Source organism: Danio rerio, chromosome 5, assembly GCF_049306965.1.
Source record: "Danio rerio strain Tuebingen ecotype United States chromosome 5, GRCz12tu, whole genome shotgun sequence".
NCBI lineage: Eukaryota > Metazoa > Chordata > Actinopteri > Cypriniformes > Danionidae > Danio > Danio rerio.
Window position 1 is genome coordinate 35,198,549 of NC_133180.1, and position 25,186 is coordinate 35,223,734.

Consider the following 25,186-nt stretch of genomic DNA (forward strand, 5'->3'; position numbering starts at 1 on the left):
TGTGTGTGTGTGTGTGTGTGTGTGTGTGTGTGTGTGTGTGTGTGTGTGTGTGTGTGTGTGTGTGTGTGTGTGTGTGTGTGTGCATACAATTTTTTCACAGTGTAAAAATGAACATTCAGCCACCATGTTTATAAATCATTAAATTATTTTTTAAATGTTCCAAATTTGATGAATTTGTTCCAAATGATATTTAAATAGTGAGTGAAATACAAACTTCATATCTGTGTGACAGTTTTCCTATATTGTGCAAAAGATGACAGTCTTATTTCGAGAAATTCAGAAATGTCCTCTTTTTGAGGTTGGCTCTTTCATAAGGTTGGAGTCTGTGTTTGCTGCCATTCAAATGTGTGGGTCAAGAACTTTCTCAAGTTTAAGAAATGAATGATCTTCTTCAGGAGGATGAAATGCGTATCTCAATGTTCAGCAACCATATTAGTGACACGAGCAGATGAAAAACCACAAACTCAGTCACATAAATAACTCGTGTCTTAACCTGTAGCCTGTTAAATTTATATGTGTGATCATTTCCAGCATATGAAACCAGTAAAAATATGCTGTAACTGGTATTGTCATAGTAACATCGAGTAGAAAAAAATATCATAATATATTCCTGTTTATGTAGGTTAGGGAGGAAGATTTAAGTTTAGAATGGGGAAAAAACATGACATTTCAGAACTAAAAGAAAGGAACAATGTTGCTCTGAAAATGATTTATTAAATCACTTCACTATTTGTTAACACATTTTGAAAACAGAAGTTATTTGGAGGTAATTTCCAGAATAATGACAATGAAGAGGGCCCTTTGAACACTTCCTCGTAAGACTTCTGCATTACAAAGCCACATAAAAGTGGCCTTGTTCTCATCCACTATTCACTTCTTTATTCAGCTTACCAGTACATGTGAAACAATTTAAAGATGAAGTTATTTTACCACCTCCTGCTTCTCCTCCATGCCGATAAACAGAAGGTCTACAACAATTTCTGTCAAATTTCTTTCCCAGTTTGCTTCAGAGGAAATAGTCACACGAGTTATAGACTTGCTACACCTTTCTTTTGTACCTTAACCTTAAATCTGCCTCAACAAATATATGAAATCTTTTAAGCTGATCAGTTACGAGCGATTTTTATGTGACGTTACTCATTTTACTATAATCGTGTTGTCCTGTCATTTGATAGGCTATCTTTTGTTTGTATTACGTGATTATGAACTTTGTTTCCCCATGCTGGGATGAAATGGTGTAACCCAGGGGTGTCAAACTCAGTTCTTGGAGAGCCGCAGCCCTGCAGTTTAGTTTGAACCTATAGTTTCTACTCTTCAACACACCTGTAGGTTTCAAACAAGCCTGAAGGACGCAATTAGTTTGATCAGGGTGTTTATTGGAGGGCAGCAGCTCAGCTTCCAACCCAAAATAACTGAGTTTGACACCTGTGGTATAGCTCATTTAATAAAACAAATATACTAGTACCTATTTTTGCTATATTTATACTTTTCAGAAATTGGTTACTTTTCCATGAAGTATAGGCTATACAGTATATCACCAATTAGTCAGTCAGTCAGTCAGTATTCATTTCCCAAAGACATTTTTTTCCAGCATACAAACATAATTCACAAAAACACTCTACAATACAAATCTACCCTAAATTTAAAACCTTTACAGCTGAGAGGATAAATGCAAGTTTGAACTGATTTGTTTAACTAATAGGAGTTCTGTATCGAATACTAGAATGGTGAAGATAAAACTAGGCCAAATAGGATGGGAATCATCTGACAAAATACTCAGAACTCAACTTGAACTATAGTCATCTGTTTTCTTGTTATTATTTCCTCCTGGGTTCACAATTTTCTCAAAACAACTCTTATTAATTAAATAGTACTTATGTATTAGATAATAATTCATTGTATTGCTGCAAATAATAGAATTTCATATTTCAGAAAATCATACATAACTATCATTGATGTCAACTATTCCGTTTTTACTATGCATTTAGTTTGTGTCTTGTACATATTTTTAAATGTTAGTGATTCTTCATTGGGCACAAGTAGCCTGTTATAAATGTATATACATAGGTTTCTAATTCATATTCATAGACACTTGTACCTATTAAATAGCCAATGATATACATAGAAGGACAGATAACAAGAAAATATACACCCAGGACGTTTCTTTATAGATTAAATGTTATGGTTCTACTTTTTCAGTGATTGTCTGTTTGTCATTTAAGAAGTTGCTTATGTTTGTTTATTTATTATTATTATTATTTGCTTTATCTTTTTAATATCTACCAATTTTGTAGTGACAAAATTAATGAATTTGTTTGTTTGTTTGTTTGTTTGTTTGTTTGTTTATTCAAGCTGGCTGAATGTAGAAAGCAGGTATTTAACCAAAATAAATACAATTTCTTTGACTTCTGCATTAATTTGATTTCTCATCGATACTAAACCTTTCTATAATTAAATATAATTTCTATATCATTCTGCTGTAATCACTTGTGAAAACTACTAGCCATAAATATTTTACTAATGCTGCTATATTTGATATTTCATTAAAAGCAGTTTCAACAATTCGGGAAAAAAGCATCTAATTGCATTTTATCGTTTATTTGTGTGTTTGTTTGTTAAAAACTGAATTAATGAAGATAACGCTGTAAAAATACTGAATGTCAAACCATAATTATTATTATCTGTGGTTTATAGCTATCACTAAACAAACATTAAAACGTATGTAGCTTATTTTGTAATAAAACGAAAGAAAATCTATTTGAAACGCATGTAAACAACAATAAAAATATATAATGCTATTTCACAAGTACTTGCTCTGCACGGACTGTTATGCTCGCCAACGCTGCTGCCATCTGGTGTTTGATTTGAGACCCTGCTTGTTTTCAAGCCCCGGAACGTCTTACAGTTCCGTCATTTCTTTGCGAACGGACTTATTTACAGATGCACCGAACAGTGTGCAGTCGATAAGTGTCACCGACTGAACGAAGGCGTTTTATAACCACAAGTCATCCGTTTTCTACATGCTGTTTGTGGAAAATGTCAATAAATTAGTTTATTTTTGAGACAGCGCTTCAACCGTCATGTTTTATAGCAAACATAGCAAATTCTCAACGTGACTTTGAAGCACATCAGTCAGTCATGTGTCATAGAGTACAACAGCATCTTTGACTCAACAAGACATTCTTTTGCAAAATGCTTTTAAGTCTGACGTTCCCCGTCCTCCGAGGGGTAAGTGTGTCCTGTTTGACAAACGTTAGCTTGAATGCCTAAAATGTGGAGCCATTTGATACTGACAGTCGTTAGCTTGATAATTACATTTTCCAAGAGAGTAAACCCTTGTTTACAGTGTGTGTGTGTGTGTACAAGGATAGTAAAACCTTACATTCTGACACTGTAAAAATTAACATTCAGCCGCCTCTTTTGTAATTCTTTAGACGTTGAAGTCAGTGTTTGTTAGGTGTACACTTAGGCATTCAAAGATGTGGGTAGGATTGATTGAGGTAAAGTTGGTTTTATATTCCCACATTCTTAGTCAGCCAAAGACTTTCAAAGTACAATATTGTTCACAGTCAATTCAATAGTGCTAATGTTTTTTCAAGTCCAACTTTCATGGCATTCTGATCAATTATTTAAAGTAGCATGGTAAACATAATAGGGACCATGTCACAAGTTGTCACTGAACGAATGTGAGAAAATAAATCCAACTTTATTTTAATGTAAGATTGGTGAATACTAAAGCGGTGTTGAGCCATCTCATAAGCCTGTATTGTACATTTTTTAAATGATTAACCAGTCATATTCAATCATATTACATGATAGAAGAAAAGTCATTCATTGTTATCATCGGTTCCTTACTTTCAGTGCACTGGACACCTGGTAAACAGATCCTTACAGGCTCCAAGATGGAGAGTGACATGGAAAAGAAGTTACAGCTTGTTACAAGGTAAAGTGATTTGATAGTTACCCAGTTACAGAATGTTCTGCAGACTCAGACTGGTGAATCACAGCATTTCTTTTGTTCTGCAGATGAGGTAAAGTCACTTAGAACGGTGGTCAACCCTGACATCTCAAAGTAAGACTTGACATACTTCACAAAACATGTTGTTGCAAGTGTGCATTTGATAGTAATGAACTTGTAATCAAAAGAAAACCAGTTGACTATATATATATATAGAGATAGATATAGATATAGATAGATAGATAGATAGATAGATAAGTGTTTTTATATTGATATACTTAATCTAGATTAAGCAGATTTTAAACTGTTTATCATTTGAATGAAAATGTGGAAATGTATTGTATTGAAAGCATAATGGTTTATTCACACCACACTTATTATAATGCTTTTGATCAGAATTCGCAACATAGGCATCATGGCGCATATAGATGCAGGGAAAACCACCACCACTGAGAGGATGCTCTACTACTCTGGCTACACACGGGCTCTTGGAGGTGAGGCCATGTTTAGAAAAAGTAGATGAAGAATAGGATCAATTTTTTTTTGGTATTTGAATTAATTGAAGACCCACCCCCCACTGATAAAAGGTCCAGAACTTGTCCCATACATGAGCTCATTCGCCTTATTTTGACTGCTATGCCAACATAAATTGCGAAGGCATCAAAGAAGGCTTCCAATAAATGCAAACAATTGTAGTCAACGTCTAGTTGTACAAAAAAAAAAAAAAAACTTGAAGTAACTTTTATTTAGAATTTTGGACCTTATTCTTAAAAGAAAACTAAATAACTATTAAAAAGGTTTAAAGCACCAAAAGCAGCTCATATTAAAGTACGTTTTTATACCAGTTAGGCTATTATTGTTATCCATGAACTTTCAAATTGTACTTTTTTTTCTTTTTTTTTTTTTTTTTTTACAAAAAAGATAAGGAAAATCAGGAAGCTCTACATTATTAATATTACTGTTTATTTTATTTTAGTTTTTATTATTATTCAGATTATTATTTTATTATTATTTTATTATACTTTAACACTCTAATTTTTCCCTAAATGATTTATGATGTAATAAATTTGCATTAAAAAAGACATTTCATATTTCTTTATTCTAAATATTTAGCTAACCTTTATGGTACCTCAAAAAGTGTGGTTATGATGACCAAGCAATGATGACAAGCTTGTCCAGCTAAAAGCTAGAAAATAGTGTGAATAACTACAAAAAGGTACTCTTTTTCAGGAGAAAAGAACCATCCTTTTACCAGGCTGGCTATGGGCCTGAAATGAAGTCTAGTTTACAGATGAAAAGAATTATTTGTTGTACTAACATTATTAAAACTAAATGCAAATAATTAAAAAGCTTTCAAAATACTTTATTCAAAAGAAAAGAAGAACATCTTACATAAGTTCATTTAAAGTAGCTATTTAATTAGTTTTTCTGCTGTAATGCTTGGTTAAAGAAGTGCTGTGCGCCTTAGTTTTGTATGACTGGTCATCTGCTATTTTTAGATGTGGATGATGGAGACACAGTAACTGATTACATGGCCCAGGAGAGGGAGAGAGGTATCACCATCCAGTCAGCTGCTGTTACCTTTGACTGGAAGGATTACAGGATTAACCTCATAGACACACCAGGTACACAATGGCCATCACATGTGTCCATACACTCATTCAGGCACCTTTTAAAGTAAAAAAAAAAAGATCTCTGGCATTATTTTATGGATGAAAAAATATGTTAGGTTTTTGTAAGATCATGATCACAAGGACTACATTTTTCGCAATTTGTAAAATGTAATTTTAGTTGCCATTACTCCAGTCCTCAGTGGCACATTATCACGCAAAATGCCATTTAGTATGCTAATCTAGTACGAAAGAAATGTTTATTATTATTTATGTAAAACTCAGTTATGCTGCTGCTTTTTTATATTAATGAATTTAGGATTATATTAGTCATATTAGAAAGTTCAAAAGTACAACATTTGTTTGGGGAAATAAAACATACGGGCCCCAAACTTGGACAATACATAATTGACAGTCATGATAGGTTGTCTTTTTTGTTTTTTATAGGTCATGTTGATTTTACTCTGGAGGTTGAGAGAGCTTTACGAGTGCTCGATGGAGCTGTCGCTGTGTTTGATGCTTCTGCTGGAGTAGAGGTTTGACAGAATTTTTTTAATAATATGACTAATCATTGCATTAATATCTTAATATTATGATGATTGGTAGCTTTTAGCCAAAGCTGATGTAAAACAATGTACCTTGTACTTAAACGGCACCTATGGTGAAAAATCTACATTTAAAGCTGTTTGGACAGGCATGTGTGTTGGTATAGTGTTTAGACCATCATATTGGGGTGATATAAACACACCCAGTCCTTTTTTTTTTTTCAAATTTAACAACATAAAAACGGTGGACCAGTTAGAGCAGTTTTCAGATCGACCGCAACTTGACGTAGGAGCGCGGTCCCCCCGCCCACTAATATTGATTGACAGGCGCACATTAACATGTCTCCATAGTAACGCATATAGTCATATCAACAAGACAGAACGTGCGCAAAGCAACCGGGAATAACAGGTCTGTTCAGTTTGCTAGGATTATCAATCATCATAAAATGTGATCAAAAGTGAATTTTACAGGTTTAAAATGTTTTTAAAACAGTGCACATGTAATGAATTACAGCGATTTACCTCAGCTTTAACATGCCTAATCTGCACAGCTGTGTGTCAGAACAAAGAAGATGCTTAAATCGCGGTCTGTGGACATTAAACCAGGTTTATTTTTGTACATTAACATAACAGATATCCATACAGCAGTGGATATTGACCTGTATCCTGTCACATATGCGTGCAGAAAGAGTGCAAAGCTAAACGCGCATGCTGTGTGCTGTGTGCTGTGTGCTGTGTGTGTGTGTGTGTGTGTGTGTGTGTGTGTGTGTGTGTCTGTGTGCGTGTGTGAACTTTGTAACCACATTGTGTGTTACTCATGGTTGCAAACTTGCAACTCCACAAAAAAGTGCATCAAATACTCATTGGTAAAGTTCTTACTGTAGTATTTCTCACAAACGCTACGTGAAATCTGTTTCCTGAGGCAGCCGAGGGCAGCGATTGAGGCGTGCTGCTGACAGGCACGTGGGAACGGTGGGCGGGGAGTACTAGCCTTAAAGACGCTGTACAAAAAAACAGCAACCAGGTTTTACCAGCAATAAAACAGAAACTTCAGACAGCTTTAATAAATAATCTGATGGGTGTTTTGAGCTGAAACTTTACAGACACATTCTGGAGACACAAAAGACTTATCTTAAATCTGGAAAAAGGGTAAAATAGGTGCCCATTAAAGTCCCAATGAACCGGAAGCTGCAATTATTATTTCTTTTGTATTGTGACGCAGTTCCTAGAGAAATGGAATTTTAAATGAGCATTGTTTTTTCTACTGCGAGCTGAATGGATGTAGTGAAGTAGGCATTACATTCAGAAATATAGGGAAAGGGGTTTTAGGAGAGTTATTACAGTCTAACCGACTCCTCCTGCTCACCATTTCTGTTTGTTGTCATAGCTGACAGTTGCAGCAGCCTTAGTTACACCCATCACCTCAAAATCACATAATCTGACAATTTAACTTAAAACAAACAGGAAGTGCACTTTTAGATTTTATTTAAAGATTAGAAGGGTTAACAAATTTTCTTTCTTAATTGCATGTACAGAGGAATTGTTCACTACAAAACTGGCAATATGAGCTAACAAAATTGTATGGTTAGTTTTGATGTTATGCTTTATTTTTTAGGCCAGATGGAATCTGCAGACATTTATTGCTATTTCTGCACAGAATTTTGTTAAAAATCTACGGAATTTCTACGGAATGGTTTTGGGAGTATCATAACTAAAACCTTAATATATGAACTAAAAAGTAATGCCTTTTTAACTTGTATTTAATGTTTACAATGTAAATCCAATTAGATCCTCTTTATTTGGTAAACAAATCAAGTCTTCTATATAATATCTCTACTAACAGACAGAACATATTACTTTACAAACTGTATTGTACAAAAATCATAACATTTTTATATTAGCCAATAATTAAACTGGGCGACGCAGTGGCGCAGTAGATGGTGCTGTCGACTTACAGCAAAAAGGTTGCTGGTTCGAGCCTAGGCTGGGTCAGTTGGCGTTTCTGTGTGGAGTTTGCATGTTCTCCCTGCGTTTGCGTGGGTTTCCTCCGGGTGCTCCGGTTTCTCCCACAGTCCAAAGACATGTGGTACAGGTGAATTGGGTAAGCTAAATTGTCCGTAGTGGATGAGTGTGTGTGAATGTTTTCTTAGAGATGGGTTGCAGCTGGAAGGGCATCCACTGCGTTAAACTGTGCTGGATAAGTTGGCGGTTATTCCGCTGGGGCGACCCCAGGTTAATAAAGTAACTGAATATGAATCAATGAATAATTAAACTGAAAATAATTTTAAAACTGAATAAATATAAATTCACTCAAATAAATAAACAGAATCAATGATTGCCTAAAAATCTGCACACGCAGAATTGGTATGGGCCTATTATATGCAAATAACAACACATTCTAACCCTAACCATATAGTACAAGCTGCTATTACTTTAAACTTAAATGTATAGTTACAATGTAACAAGAACACTAAAGTGTAGTCAAAAAGTCTATTCATTTGTAAATGGTTGTGGGGTTTTTGACCTATATTTCAGGCTCAAACCATGACTGTGTGGCGGCAGGCAGAAAAACATCAAATTCCTTGTGTGTGCTTCCTAAACAAGATGGACAAACCTGCAGCTAGGTGATGCACACAAATATTTCATTTCTTCAATTGTTTGAATATCACTCTTTAATTAGTTCAATCCTTTAAAACATTGTCAGAAAAGTAATACATGTTATTGATCTGAATGAACAACTGCTGATCACTAGGGTTTAATCTCTCTCTCATCTTTCCTAGCCTGAGGTATTCTTTAGACAGCATAAAGGCCAAATTAAAAGCCAACCCTGTTCTCCTTCAGGTACTCTTTTTGAGCAACCCTTATTAAGCAACCACACTTACAAATGCAAGGATTCAATCTGAACACTTGGTGTCATTTGCAGATTCCCATTGGCTCTGGGAAGAGCTTTACCGGATTGGTGGACTTGATCACTAGGCAGAAAATGATGTGGCAAGGAAACGCACTCACAAACGATGGTCGTTCCTTTGAGATCAACAGCCTTCAGCCCTCGGATGACCCAAATGTGCTGCTGGCTGTCAGTGAGGCCAGAGCGGCTTTGATAGAACAGGTGAAACACAAAAAACTATTTAAAAACAAAATACATTATGGTCAATTTAGTTAGTCTCTAAATACAGTTTTATCATGCATTATTTTCCTCCTTGCATAACTTACCACCTATTTTTGGTGGAATGAAATGGTTATTTTGAATAATGCTTGTGTTCAAACAACAACAGAACTCTTATTGTCTTTCATTGGTTTAACAAAAACATTTTGGAAAATGTCAAAGTATCAAAACAACATTAAAAATGTTTTATAGATGAGTTTTTACTTTAAAAGTAATTGTGCTCTTTGATATTTTGCAACACTTCAAGTCTGACACCCACCCGTCCACTCAGAGCAGGGCTCGAATTGATGATTCTAGCATGGGAGACGGTCCTGCTGGAATCTCTAGTTTGAGCCACGCTCTCAGTGGGTGGATGGATGTTGAACAAGAGGGGTAACATTTGTTTCCATAAGCCTGATGGGAGTAAAGGCTGAATTATACTTCTTCGTTGAGTGTTGATCACCATAACCCACCCACGTCGTGTATTTATACTTTCAATGGGCTCACAGTTCTCAGGACCACCCACAATCATCATTGCTACCAAGCTAACCAATCACAGGGCTTACTCTGTGTCGTTGCGATGTGTAGTTAATTTTTTTGTTTGGTGCACATCAGCGCCAGCCATGGCAAAAGGTTTGCAACTGTGCAAAGGCATAAATCAGTATAAATCAGCTTTAAAGTCCCAATGAACCAGAAGCTGCAATTATTTTTCCATATTGTGACGCAGTTCCTAGAGAAACAGAATTTTAAAAGAGCAAACATTGTGCGTGGCTTGTTTTTTCTACTGCGAGCTAAATGGATGTACTAAAGTAGGCATTTCTTTCATAAAGATGGAGAAATTGGTTTTGGGAGAGTTATTGCAACCTAACAGACTCCTCCTCCTCACCATTTCTATTTGTTGTCATAGCTGACAATTGGAGCCGCATGGTTAAATGTTTTAACCAAACCCAAATTTTAAAGTTTCTTAATTTTAAAGTAAATTTAATCTGTCAAATTAACAGAAAAAAGTGCTTTTTCAGATTCCTGGTAAAGATTAAAGCTCGTTTTGATGACATGCACAGATGAATCGGTCACCACAAAACTGGCAATGTGAGTTACAAACTGATATGGTTTGATTGATGTCTCGGGGACTTTAAGTTTTGGGGGGTGAGTGTAATGGAGGCCAGCTGGTGAGGGCTGTGTGACCTGCCCTAGTGGCAGACATTAGAGATTTGGATCTTTAGCCTAATTGTTAGAGCAGATCAGAGGGGTTTCGTTATTTTTGCAATTAAATTTCTTAGAAAACGAATTGGGTATATAAATTAAAAATAATTGTTGCATGATCTGTGTGGACAGGTAGCAGATCTAGATGATGATTTTGCAGAGCTGCTGCTGGGAGAGTATGGTGAAAACTTTGATGCAGTTCCTGCAGTGAAGGTAAGAGTATACTATACTGTGGTCTATGCAAAAGCTGCATCTGACTATTAGACACACAGTGTCAATTTGATGGTGAAGAGTAAAAAACACATATTAGGTTAATTGGTGTATAAATCACATTTTATAATTCAATAAATATAAACATAATGCTATTTTTTTAAATAAAATATTTATTTCCCCTTAATCCACAACAAATCCTTCAAAATAAACATTAATTAGGATGAAATCTATCATTTAAAAGAATCAGAAATTATTGTGGCATTCAGATGTCTAGCACAGGGGAGTCCAAACTCGGTCCTGGAAGGCCGGTGTCCTGCAGATTTTAGCTCCAACTTGCCTCAACACACCTGCAAGGATGTTTCTAGAAAGCCTAGTAAGAGCTTAATTAGCTAGCCAGGTGTGTCTGATTGGGGTTGGAACTAAACTTTGCAGGACACCGGCCTTCTAGAATCGAGCTTGGGCACCCCTGGTCTAGCAAAACTAAATTTGTTGAAGGTGAAACTGAAACCAGCAGCCTCTGGGCAAATTCTCTTTATGAATCAAGTTGCAGGAGGCGGTGAGGAGAGTGACTTTAGCTCGTAAGGGTGTACCTGTGTTGTGTGGAAGCTCTCTAAAAAATAAAGGCGTTCAACCTCTGCTGGATGCCATCACTGCTTACCTTCCTGCTCCCAATGAGAGGAACCATGACCTGGTGTGAGTACACCATCCTTTAAACTTCATAGTAAGATTGTGTTTTTTTTATTGCCATTTAAAAATGCATGTACATTTGTCTGCACAGGCGCTGGTATAAAAATGATCTGTGTGCCTTGGCATTCAAAGTGGTCCATGACAAACAGAGGGGTCCGCTTGTGTTTGTTCGAATCTATTCAGGAAGCATGAAAGCTCAGTCATCAGTGCACAACATCAACAGGAATGAAACGTAGGTTTAGTGAACATCAAATCGCATGCAGTTACTTGACAGTAAATAAGACCCTATAAATCAAGTAACAGTTTTACATTAATTTCACTATAAAAGCTGATATTTTACTTTAAATAACTGAAAGACAAGTACTTTGGTGTTTTTACAACTAATTCTTAGATTTTTTCATGCTTTCTCAAGAGTGAAGATTTGTTTTATTTAAGGTCTACCCTGAAGAACAGTATTTTGTGTGTTGTCCTCTAGGGAGAAAATGAGTCGACTTCTCTTACCTTTTGCCGATCAACAAATCGAAATCCCATCGTTGTCTGCAGGAAACATTGCACTCACTGTTGGACTCAAACAGGTAATTTAACTTCAATGGTACATAGTATAGCTGCACGATATTGGAAAATTCTAACATTGCAATATTTCTTTATTCTATATTATAAATTTAGAATTTTAGATTGATTGGGATGATTCTGTAGGGTAGTGCATATGCATATAATATAATAAACCATCTACAAGCATAGATAAATTCAATAAAGAAAAGATGCAAATTTAATAAACAGCGTTTTATTGTTTTCAGAGAAGTCGGACTGTGTGCAGGCATACAGTAACTGAATAATCAAATGTAAAATAATGCTGCATAGTCTTCATTTTCTAAACAATTCAATAAAACGAAGTGGTATTAGTTTGTCAAATCCCTATTACATAGAATGCACACCTTTACTAAGCTTGTTTTAGCTGCTTTATAATAATGTAACAGATTTGATTGTAGATAAATAAGTCATAACTTTTCCAAAGTATTTTTCAAGTAGTCATGTGTTAAAAAAATTGTTTTTTTATTAGGAGTGATAACCATATGATGTACAGTAAACAATATTTTTGTCATTCAGTTCAATAAATTTTTATTTCTATAGTGCTATAGATGATGAAAAGAGAGTAAAAGCCATAATATTTCAAGCTATGAAACATTCCAACAACTCAGTTACAAGAAGTCACAAGTAGTATAGAATGCTGGTGTGCATACATTCAATCCTTTTTTTTTTTTTGACTTAGTCCCTTTATTAACCACCAACTTATCCCGAATATGTTTTACGCAGCAGATGCCCTTCCAGCTGCAACATAACACTGGGAAATCCATACACGCATACAGTACGGACAATGTAGCTTAGTCAATTCACCTATAGCTAGGCCCACACGGAATCTGCGCAGGCAGAATTTTGCAGATTTTCTGCTGATATTCCGCAGAATGCCACAGACTTTTAGCATACATTAATTATGTTTATTTACTTGAGTGAATGTGTGTTAATCTATATTTATTCCGTTTGTAAAGTAATTGTAGTATTATTGACTAATATGAAAATGTTCATCTGATTTATCTACAATACAGTTTGTAAAGTAATATTTTCTGTCTTTTAGTAGAGATATTATATGAGAGACTTGCTTTGTTTACAAAATAAAGTTAATTTAATTAGATTTGCCTTTGAAACATTAAATAAGTTTTATGTTAAAAAGATAATGTTTTTCATTTCACATATTAAGGTTTAAGTTATGATACTCCCAAAATAATTCCGCTGAAATATGCATATTTTTACCAAAATCCCAGATAAAACCCACGCGATCTCGGGGAGAACATGTAAACTTTACACAGAAATGCCAACTGACCTAGCCGAGGCTCGAACAAACAGCTTTCTTGCTGTGAGGCGAGAGTTCTAGTGAATTGAAACTAGTTCAGTTCAGTAAAAATGTCACTGTTTAGGTCAGTGTAATGCATTGTACACCTTGTTATGGTCGCATTTTCTGTAATGTTTCATGTTTTGAGTCAGACAGTAACCGGTGACACCATCGTGTCCTCCAAAGCATCTGCAGCAGCGGCAATCCGACGGGCTCAGGCTGAAGCAGAGAGCAGGAGCAACTCACATAGTGCGGCTCTTGCAGGAGTGGAGGTCCCTGAGCCAGTGTTCTTCTGCTCCATTGAACCTCCTACTATGGCCAAACAAGCAGGTAATGACATTATAATTTTTTTTCCAAGCAAGCTTAGTGCCAGAATTGAGATCTCTCTGTGGTTTGTAAAACAGATCTGGAGCACGCACTCAACTGCCTGCAGAGGGAAGACCCCAGTCTGAAAGTTAGAATAGATCCTGATTCTGGACAGGTAAATGAAACAGTAACACAGGATTTCAAGTGCTTTGTCTGGTAAATTGTGCCATTTGCAGTTTACAGTACTAATTAGCATTGTTCAAACATAACCCTTATTGCATCGACCCTTTAACTTAATCATTTTTGAATTGGATTTCTGAACTGAACGTGGATGTCGCCTTACACACTCAATGCATTTTTTTCAACACATCCCATAATTTCTAAAATATCAACCTCTACCAAATGGTAGATATGTCGGTTTATGGTAAAAGTACTTGACTTAATACATATACTATAAAAATCAGAACAAAAAATGAAGTGTAAGACCAATTTATTTAAAAACATAATCAAAATAAAATAAAACATTTTTGAATACTAAGTCATCTTTATTTTTTGAAGTATGCCATAAAATATTGCAGATACTCATTTAATATCATGTTTTCTTTTTTTTTTTTTCTTTTTTTTTTTCTTTTTTTTTGACAATAAAACCTAAATCAAGTGTAGTAGTGCAACAGGATGTTTATTTGATAATTTTTTTTTTTTGTAAACCAACAAAGCTGTGTGTGTAAACCATTAATTAATACTTTAACGGTCATTATTTAAAACATTTGGTAGAGCAGGCAGTTAAAGGGCTGATCTTTTTATAGTATTTTATAATTAACAGTATTAACCCATTTAGAATGAATGGGATTTAATTAGTTGTTAAATGCAAATTTAAGGGAGTTAACATAATAACTTTAATAACTTATTTATTTTGTCATGATGACAGTAAAGGATTTTTGTTTCTAGTTGTTTTGCCGGATACTAGTATTCAGCTTAAAGTGCCATTTATAGGATTAACTAGGTTATTAGGTTCACTTATCAAGTTAGGTTAATTGGGTAAGTCACCAGATAACAGTGGTTTGTTATGTAGCCAATCAAAAGAACAATCTTAAGGTAGCTTATAATATTAACCTTAAAACTGTTTCCAGCTCTTAATTTGTTTGTTATCTGACATTAAAAACATTCTACATTGAAGGAATTGTCTTCATTAAATATAGTATAATTACAATATAACCAGAAGATAATAGCTGTGCTATCTTTGTCAATCCATTGCTCTACAATTGATTTATTCTTTTATTGTTCACACTTTGCAATAAAGTTTCATTAGTTAGTGCATTCAGTAACATAAACCAATTATGAACAATACAACACAGCATTTATAAATCATAGTTCAATTTTTACTGATACATTATTAGCATCAGAATTCATGCTTGTTAACATTAAAGCACTGAACTAACAATGAACAACTCTATTTTTATTAACTAACATGAACAAATACTGTAATAAATGTAATGTTCATGTTAGTAAATGCATAGTAACTAATATAAACCTGTTGTAAAATGTTACCATTTTATGTATACACACTTACAGACAGTACTGTGTGGAATGGGAGAGCTGCACATTGAGATCATCCATGATCGCATTAAGAGAGAGTACAAAATCGAAACTCATCTTGGACCCCTGCAAGTGGCCTACAGAGAGACCATCCTGCAGTCAGCAACAGCCAAAGGTAACGCCAATGTAAACATTGTCTTCATATTTTGACTAACATATCACCTTGCTGTGGTAAAACACTAGTCAGTTCATCTGATTTGTTTGTTGCATTCACTCATTTATTGTTCAGTCTAACAGATAGTTATGTATAGTTAATATATATATGTACATATATATATATATATGTGTGTGTGTGTGTGTGTGTGTGTATATGTGTGTGTGTGTGTGTGTGTGTGTATATATATATATATATATATATATATATATATATATATATATATATATATATATATATATATACACGTATGCATGTATGTATGTATGTATGTATGTATGTATGTATATATATATATATATATATATGTATATATATATACACAGTATATGATCACAATCATGAGCAGTTTAATTTCTACTCAAAAGCTTGAAGTATATATATTTTATTGTAATGCAATATTGAATAAAAGTAATTAATTTCTTTAAATTAGTGCTGGACAAAGACTAATCACATCTAAAATAAAAGCTTGTTTTGACATAATATGTGTGTGTACGTGTGTGTCTTATATATTTATTATGTATAGTTGAATTCAGAATTATTTGCCCCCTTTGATTTTTCTTTTCTTTTTAAAATATTTCCCAAATGATGTTTAACAGAGCAAGGAAATGTTAACAGTATGTCTGATAATATTTTTTCTACTGGAGAAAGTCTTATTTGTTTTATTTAGGCTAGAATAAAAGCAGTTTTTAATTTAAGCACCATTTTAAGGACAATTATTAGCCCCTTTAAGCTATATTTTTTTACGATGGTCTACAGAACAAACCATCATTATACAATAACTTGCCTAATTACCCTAACCTGCCTAGTTAACCTAATTAACCTAGTTAAGCCTTTAAATGTCACTTTAAGCTGTATAGAAGTGTCTTGAAAAATATGTAGTCAAGTATTATTTACTGTCATCATGGCAAAGATAAAATAAATCAGTTATTATAAATGGGTTATTAAACTATTATGTGTAGAAATGTGTTGAGAAAAAATAAACAGGGGGCTAATAATTCTGACTTCAGCTGTATATGTCATACATGCACAGAAACTATATACATATAAGTGTGCGTGCGTGCGTACACACTTAAATTGTTAAAATGACTTTACTTTAAAGTCTTACTGACCTCAAACATTTAAATGGTACTGTATATCAGCAATGCTTATCAATCCTGCAATTTATTTCACAACATCCTTGAATTTTGATTATAACTTAATGGCAATAAGGAACTGACATGCCTGGGGTTTTACACACAACAAACTAAACATTGACAGGGTTTCCACAGGTCATGGAGTGTCTAAAAAATCATTCAATTTTTTAAAGGTCTATTCAAGACATTGAAAGTCATTTTTGAAATTTTACTTCCCATTTATCAGAATGTGTTTTTCTATAATGTGTTTTTTTAACATATTATAATTGTAACGGTCAGGCTGTACCTGTTTTTTTTTTTTTTTTTGTACTGTGCTGTTTTTTTGTCTGCTCAGTGCTCAATCAGTCCTTATATTTTGTGGGACAACTTTTAAATGATTGTGGCCTAAATTGACTGATTTTGTGACTTTTGTGTCACTATTTGCTGAATTTATTGTGTTGTTTTGCTTAAAATATAGTTATTTGCACACAGCATAGTTATTACTTTTTGTCTTTACTTTTTTGACCTCAAGAACCTTTGCTCTCCTTTATTTCTATGAAGTGTACACATGGTGCATCTAAAGTGGGTCACACACCTAGTAAAAAGTGCAGCACAGTGCTGTGTCTATGATAACTCAAAATTTAAAGGAGAAATTTGAACATGCAGTAGAACATTTGAACATACAGTATGTAGAACAATTGTCACAGAGCAGCCAAAATATGAAGGAAATCTGAGGCAATTAAAAAACTGTCAGCTCTTTTCAATTGTGTGTTATTTCTGTGTTAAATTGGCTCTGCTAGTTTTAGGACAGTTATCGTAAGTTATTTAGTTAGATAAACTCCAGATTTGGCTTCAGTACTGACTAATTAAAAACAGGAATTTAAAAGATAGATTTGTGAAGGGTGTATTTATATATGCAAGAGCACTGTAGCTCATGGAAATTCGGTCAGTGAAAGTCAGAAAATTTAACATTTGGCTTTGAGTGGGAACCCTGCATGAAATTGCTTTATAATATTGATACCAAATATTACAGTGTTTTTGTTTTATTTAAAGGGCAAAACTGAAAATTTACTCGCACTCATGATTTTATTTATTTAGTTGAATACAGAACAAGGTATCAATGAATATTGCAAACAATTGATATCCATAGTAGGAACAAAAATACTATGGAAGTCAATGGCTGCTGCTTTCCAACATTCTTCAAGACATCTTTCTTTGTGTTCAACAGAACTTTTATTTTTCTCTGAACTATCTCTTTACGTAGTAAAGTAAAAATAATATATGATTTGAATGATCGTTTCAGACCTGTTAGATCGTATTCTGGGAGAAAAGAGGCATGTTGTATCTGTGGAGCTCACCGTTCATCCTCTGAAGGAGAACTCTAGTGCTTCCTGTGACATCACTTTTGAAGAGGACGTAAAAGCGATGCTTCCTGCTGATGTCAGAGAGGCTGTGGAAAACGGAGTTCAGAGTGCCTACCTCCAAGGTGATAGAAATTGTTGATTCTAAACCTGGAACATTTAGATATACATGTGCAGTATTGCAGTGCAGTTGTGACTTTAATTCTCGGTGCAGGTCCTGTGCTGGGTTTTCCTGTTCAAGGAGTACAGACTGTCATCCAGAATGTACGTTTGGAATCAGGCACATCTGCAGCCATGGTGTCGGCTTGTGTGTCCCGCTGCATGCTCAAGGTGCTCAAACTTTAACCTTTCCCACAATCCTTTTCAAATAACACCACACATGAGTTTATACCCACAATCACACATCAGCAGATTAAGGTTGACAGTGTAGTGTCTCAGTTCTTAATATGGTCCTATTCACATAAAGTAGACAATTTACAAGAGTGACGCAACGATTTATTAACCAAACTCTGACTTTTTTTTTAGCACTCAAGTTTTTTTTTCCCTTGTAAAAATAGGGCTGGGCGATAATTTAATAATGATAATTATCACAATAGATATTTTTTCAATAAAATGATAATGACAGTTTGATAAGTGTTAGATAATGTTTATGCATTATGCGTAACACTGCATAGGCATTTTGCAGCCTGCATTTCCGGATTCCGCACGCAGTACAAGTTTACAGCCATACTGTGTTAGTTGCACTTGGAGGAGTAAGAAAAAATAAGTTAAAAAACATAAAGTCACAGTCACAGACATTGTTATCAAGAAACTTCACTTAACTTCAGCAGTCTGAAGCTACATAGTTTTTTGCAATCTGGCACAAAATAGAACAACGTGCACAGCAAACTACACAGACACGACTAGTGCCATCCAAAACAGGCCTCACCAAAAACTTGTTTCATCATTTAAAATACTGCCACCCTTATGAAGATGCTAAGAAATTATAGACCAAAACAAGTGTTGGTAAACGGGGACCATCTACAAGCATTAGCGCAACTACCCAGCAGAGTCTCATGTCATCATTTTCAAAAGCCGTGCGAAAAGACATAGGTGACAGACGACACAATCTCAATAAACACTTGATGCTTGCTGTAAACTGCAGGCTGCATTATTTAAGGGCATTTGTTATAACATTGATCGGATCTTTTGTTGTCAAGCTTATGTTTCCTTTTTAATAGTAACAGGATGTCTTAAAGTATTAAAAGTTGATGAATCAATTACGAGAAAATTAAGGCCCTTAAAAGATATTAAAATGTCTTAATCACATTTTTGCGAGGTCTTGAATATTGATCAAGCGTTGTCCTAAGTGTTTGACTCCAAAAAAAGCATGAACATTTATTTTGCTTCTAATATTACCAACTGCGTGCTCGATCCACGCTACTGGTTCAGGCAGGGGCAGGTCCGGCCAAGCTCCTCTGTCTGGGTGATGTGATGTAATTTGCAACAAACACGGGAAAGGGATGTGACACTTTACACGTGAAGTAAAACCATATAGCGAAACAGACGGTAAAAAGGGAAAATTTAAGTTGCCTACTCCTGGTAGGAGGAAGACGAGTTTAAACAGTGGCTGAAAACAACCGCGTGATTTATTCTTTCAAACTTTGTTTCTTTAAATATTCTGAGAAGGTCTTAAAGTCTTTAAACGGTATTGAAATTATTAAGATATTTTCTTTGAAATCTCTTATACCATATTCCCTCATCAACGATAAAATAACCAGCCATTATGCAATATTAAACACTCCCTCACCTGAACAAATAACATCTGAGTTGAAAAGCTTCAAAACAAGTCTGCGCTATGCTTCAGCGCGAAAGCAATCCATTAAACCGCTTTCAATGTACTGTTTTCAATTACTGATTGAATTTAATTTGTTTAATCAAGTGGTCTGTGAGAGCAGCACAGTCTTTACAAACTTGTCGCAGCACTGAAAGTACTCTTTAGTGACCTTGGAGGAACGAACTTGGTCGGAAGGATGCACTCACAACATGTTGTGTAAAGGGAGAGGCTCCCCTCATGTCTCGCCATGATGCACTATTTTTAAAATGAAAGTCTGCATAGGCTTATTCGTGCCAGTCTGTCAAATAAAATTGTTTAAAACACTCGCGGATATAACCAAGATCTGCGCATCACAGGGTTTTATGCAACACTGCAATATGCAATTTCAAGAGGGTGACTTCATAAGGTACCGTAAACTGCCCGCACTTGATTATGTAATGCACGATTGCATCTTAAAGCGTAAAACATAACTTAACCTTTAAATGTCCATGCTTAATCAGTCATCGATAAGGGTTATTAACAATCAATAGATCATCAAGGAATCATTGGCATCCCTAAATAAAATATATTAAAGGTTATTTTACCCTAAATTCACCATACTCACCATTAAAAGCACTTTGTGTATTATTTTTTACTTATATTGTCAGACAGCTAAAACATTTGACAAAATGTGCTAAATCAGCTGCACAAAGGGATTGTCATGCTGAAAAGCCTTAAAAATTGATAGATATAAAGATTTGACGTTTATCGTGATAATTATCGATACCGACTAATATGAAAAAAATATTGTGATTAAAAAAAAAAATATATATATATATATATATATATATATATATATGTATGTATGTATGTATGTATGTATGTATGTATGTATGTATGTATGTATGTATGTATGTATGTATGTATGTATGTATATATATGTATGTATGTATATGTATATATATATATATGTGTGTGTGTGTGTGTGTGTGTGTGTGTGTGTGTATATATATATATATATATATATATATATATATATATATATATATATATATATGTGTGTATATATGTATATATATATATGTGTGTGTGTATATATATATATATATATATATATATATATATATATATATATATATATATATATATATATATATATATATATATATTTTTTTTTTTTTTTTTTTTTTTTTTTTGCCATTTCACCCAGCCCTAAAACCTTGGTTCAGAACCAGATTGGTCAACAATAGTCACGTAACACATCAAATAATTTTAGTGAGACATTTTATAATGTATATATCTATTATGTAAATTCATTCGTTGATCCCAAACTCTGATCCAGGCCTATGTCTTTTGGTATGTTTGCATGTAGGCTCTGAAGCAGGCTGGAGGGCAGGTTTTGGAGCCGGTAATGGCTCTGGAAGTGACTGTAGGAGAGGAGCATCTGAGTTCTGTGCTTGCAGATCTCTCCCAGCGACGTGGTACCATATGCGACATCCAAAGTCGACAGGACAACAAGATTTTGCTGGCTGATGTTCCTTTGGCTGAGATGATGGTGAGTGTGCAGTGCTGTCTGCTACTAAAAACATTACCATGACCTACCGAATCATATCAAACTTATAAAATGTGAGGGCTTATGGAATCAACTTAAAGGTGAGGAATGGATTGTCTTTAACAGCTTGTGACATCATCTGGCACATTATCTGAGAACGTTTACATGGACACCAATACTCTGATTTTAATATGATTAAGACAATACTCTGATCACGAGAGTACCACGTAAACAGTGATTTTTGATTATCTTAAAGGACCACACACTCAAACTGCGGAGGAATCATTTATAGACTGGGTGTGTGCTATAACATGTAATTGGAAATCATGAATGTAACATTCAAAAAGCAGCTCATGTAAACACCTGAATCATATGTCTTATTCACATTATAGCAAATCATTAGATCAGGGGTCTCAAACTCGCGGCCCGCGGGCCAGTTGCGGCCCTCAGTGCAATATTTTGTGGCCCGCGCCGACCGCTGTACACTGACAGAATCAGCGGAGCGGGGAGAGAGAGCGCTCCCCGCTCCGCTGATTCTATCCGTACACAGCGGTCACTGGCATTCCCTGCCCGCCGTGTAAACAAAGGGGCGGGGATGCCGGTGACGTCACCACGCACCCCGCCCCTTTGTTAGACGCTGTGACGGGCGGGAAATGTTAACTCGCGCCGGCCAGAACCAAGGTAAGCTGTTCCCGCCCCTGCCTGCCACTTAGCTACAGCCTGCATCTTACAGGGCTCGAAATTGCGACCATTTTGGTCGCATATGCGCCCGAATATTAATCTATGTGACCTCATAATATATTTGGGCGCATTAGTGCGACTGCAGATAATGGTTGTAGTGCGACCTCTTTTGATTTTTTGTAAAAACGTGCTGAATCGCTCTTCCCTGCCGCTATATTGGTTCATATTAGCTGTCAATCCAACAAGGTATTCCGCTGTCAGATGACAGGGAAGGAGCTTTTATGACCACGGGAAATACAAACGGCTAAAGAGTAAAAACTTAAAGCACACAGGTTTGCAAACCCCACCTAAAGTTGAGGCGCAGATGAAAGCGATCATGACACGTCACGTGGTGAATAATGATCCACCAGCTGAGATCAATCAAGTACGCGCTTCTTGGAGAAGGTGCCCGAATCTCCATGCGTTGCATTCACTGCGTGTTCAGCGCAAATGTCCGCTAAAAGTCAAATCTAATACTGTACATATCATCGCCAAAGAAGCTCGCCTTTTCTAAGTTTACACTGAAACTGCGTCTCATAACAAACAGCGGTATTGCGCCGGTGGTCATCGCAAGAATCTTGTGCTGCCTGCTCATAAATTGGGTCGCCAGCTTTTCCACTAACACAGAAACATGAAAATCAGCTCAGACTGAACCTTTAAATTGACACAAACTGAAACCAAAACTTTTAAAGAGTGATAGAAGTGAGACTTTACTTTCTTTTGTCTATTCTTGTTTGAGGTGTATATTATTTTTTTATTTATTTACTGATGACTGCTTTGCAGCTTTCATCATTGAATTGAATGATTTATTATAATCTTTTGTTTGTTTTGTAGCAGAAATATTATTTATTAAATTGACATGCATATATAAACAGTAGTACAAAATAAATATTTCTTACTGCAATGCTTCATTTTTGTTTGATGCAAACTATACAATTATTTTTCATAAAGTAACAGACTTTTTATAGCAGATAACCTACATTCATGTACATTCATGCAGTATCATAATGAGAAATGTAATTCATTGTTACTATTATTGTCATTTTTTATCATCATTAATATTCTATGGCCTAATTATTAGACATTCATTTTGGAATTATTGCACACAAATATCAATGTCTTCACAGCATTAGTTAGATAGTTGTTTCTGGTTTTTGTCAGTCCTATTGATGTTGTTTTAAAATACAATAAATCCCTTAAAAAGTAATTTGCAGCGGTGCTCAATCATTTTTGGTGGGTGCTCCTAAATTTTTTCTGGTGCTCCTAAATTTATTTTGGTGCTCCTAAATATTTGAAGTTGGGAGCACCGGTGCTACCAAGTAAAAAAGTTAATTTCGAGCCCTGTCTTATATATATTATAGGTAGATACAGACTGGTACAGACTGATGTGACTGGAGTGGGGTGGGGGTGTTTTATTTATACATATATACGCCTTTTTTACGTGAGGGAATGGAAGTTTTGAGTGAGTTCCCCCACTTTTTTCCCTAGGACTTCAATAAGTCAAAGTACAGGTCTAGACTTAATGATGATCATCTTCAAGCCATACTGAGGGTCTCAACTGCTTCCGCTCTAAAGCCAAATGTGGTTCACATTTGTGAGAAGAAGCGCTGTCAAGTCTCTGGCAGTAAGGAGTAGGCAAAAGATGCCATGTTCAGAAGAACTGTTCATAATCTTCACTCAATGTTCTATTACTGTTCAGGACACTTCATGTTCAGAAGAAATAATTAAAACTGTTAATAATGACATTTGAGGACTTTTTTTTTGTGAAATCCCTTATGCGGCCCAGCCTCACCCAGACTTTGCCTCCTGCGGCCCCCAGGTAAATTGAGTTTGAGACCCCTGCATTAGATCATTGATGTCCATGTAAAAGTCACAAGCCCCAAACCCAGAAAAAAGGTGTTCCCTGATTTTGATGACAGCCTTTCCACAGGTTAGTAGTAAGCTAATGTAATATTAATAGCATAATGCAAGTCTTGCATTCATGCTAACAAACAAATGATCAAAAGAAATATATTAATGCAATTCAAATGTATAAAATATGAACTGATGTTTACTTTAAACATATTATAAATATATAATTATATTGTTCAATTATAATGATTAAAAAAAAAAAAAAAATATATATATATATATATATATATATATATATATATATATATATATATATATATATATATATATATATACTTTTTTGTCAATTAATTTTGTGGCAAATTTTTGGCACCGGTACCGTTTTAAAAGTATCAATTTAGCACCAGTATCGAAAAAAAAAAAAACAATACCCAACCCTACAAAATACAGGTGGCATAAAATAGTAATCAATATAATTGATTTTGATGATAATCAATTGACCCTTGAATATTTACAAAAATAGAGCTTTAGTATAAATAGAGCACTTTTGCCAATTAATTTCAACGTTTAAATCAGACACATAAATAATATGCATGTGCATTACTCTCGACCACACGCTTAGGAAAAAACGAAAGTAAAACTGAAATACTGTATAATATAGTGCAGTACTTTAAACATCCAATAGGTGGTGGGTCAAAACCATAAGTGGCTATACACAACAGCACAATAATGAAAGTGATTCAAAACATGTTTTGGGGGGTCGAATCTCGTTATGTTTTTGATGTCAGTTGCGGACCGGAGGGAGGAGTAAAATGTATTCAGCCGTAAATGGCCTGCGGCCTGGGAGTTTTAGACCCCTTGATTAGTGCATATTAACAATTCCTTCTGAATGGGACACCAAACAACTTCCCTCAGCCAAAAGGATAATGGGGGCCCAAAGTCTCAAGCAGTTGTACCTTTTGAAATCCTTCAAAAGGTAAAATGACACCTCTGACTAGCATACATGGAATATAACTAAGCATACTTTGGGCCCAACTCTTAATACGATTGCTACAGAATGTACATTTATTAGAAATATATACTATATAATATACACTATATTACAAATTATTGTATAAAAACTTTTTTTTTTCTTCCTCAAGGGATACTCAACCGTTCTGCGCACTCTTACCTCTGGAAATGCCACCTTTTCTTTGGAGCTGTCCAGCTATGAGCCCATGAACTCTCAGGACCAGAACATACTGCTCAACAAGATGGCTGGGCTCACTTGACCCTGTCACCAACTGATTATTTATACAGACAATTTCATATTGCTCTGTAGATTGCTGCTTGCATATGGTCTAGAAGATGATCTTGGAGCCCACATCTACAGACAACCCTTGCACTATTTTTTCTCAAGTGAAGAAAACACACCAAGAACCTATTAGTGTGAGTATGCATATGTATGTATGTATGTGTGTAAATATACAATAATTTTACAACAACTA

The 25,186-nt window shown here is 35.0% G+C and overlaps 1 protein-coding gene across 2 annotated transcripts; it reads left to right on the plus strand.

The window, feature by feature from the left end:
• The first annotated feature begins 2,958 nt into the window (after positions 1–2,958).
• Positions 2,959–25,183, plus strand: gfm2 (GTP dependent ribosome recycling factor mitochondrial 2). Of its 2 annotated transcripts, NM_001077545.1 has the most exon segments (20): positions 3,045–3,228; positions 3,862–3,943; positions 4,027–4,072; positions 4,355–4,452; positions 5,458–5,583; positions 6,016–6,104; positions 8,649–8,737; positions 8,894–8,954; positions 9,037–9,222; positions 10,594–10,674; positions 11,219–11,367; positions 11,453–11,593; positions 11,837–11,936; positions 13,402–13,579; positions 13,654–13,730; positions 15,128–15,266; positions 17,724–17,906; positions 17,996–18,111; positions 20,949–21,131; positions 24,842–25,183. In NM_001077545.1, coding segments are annotated over 20 exon segments (2,289 nt in total). In that variant the 5' UTR covers positions 3,045–3,192; the 3' UTR covers positions 24,971–25,183.
• The last annotated feature ends 3 nt before the right edge of the window (positions 25,184–25,186 follow it).

What these genes read in the sequence shown, in the direction of transcription:
- gfm2 (XM_073950475.1), top strand. Translation starts at nt 9,097, where the DNA reads ATGATGTGGCAAGGAAACGCACTCACAAACGATGGTCGTTCCTTTGAG. An exon ending in GAGAGGAACCATGACCTGGT is followed by an intron (nt 11,368 to 11,452) that starts GTGAGTACACCA and finishes TTGTCTGCACAG; the next exon opens with GCGCTGGTATAAAAATGATC. An exon ending in TTCCTTTGGCTGAGATGATG is followed by an intron (nt 21,132 to 24,841) that starts GTGAGTGTGCAG and finishes TTCTTCCTCAAG; the next exon opens with GGATACTCAACCGTTCTGCG.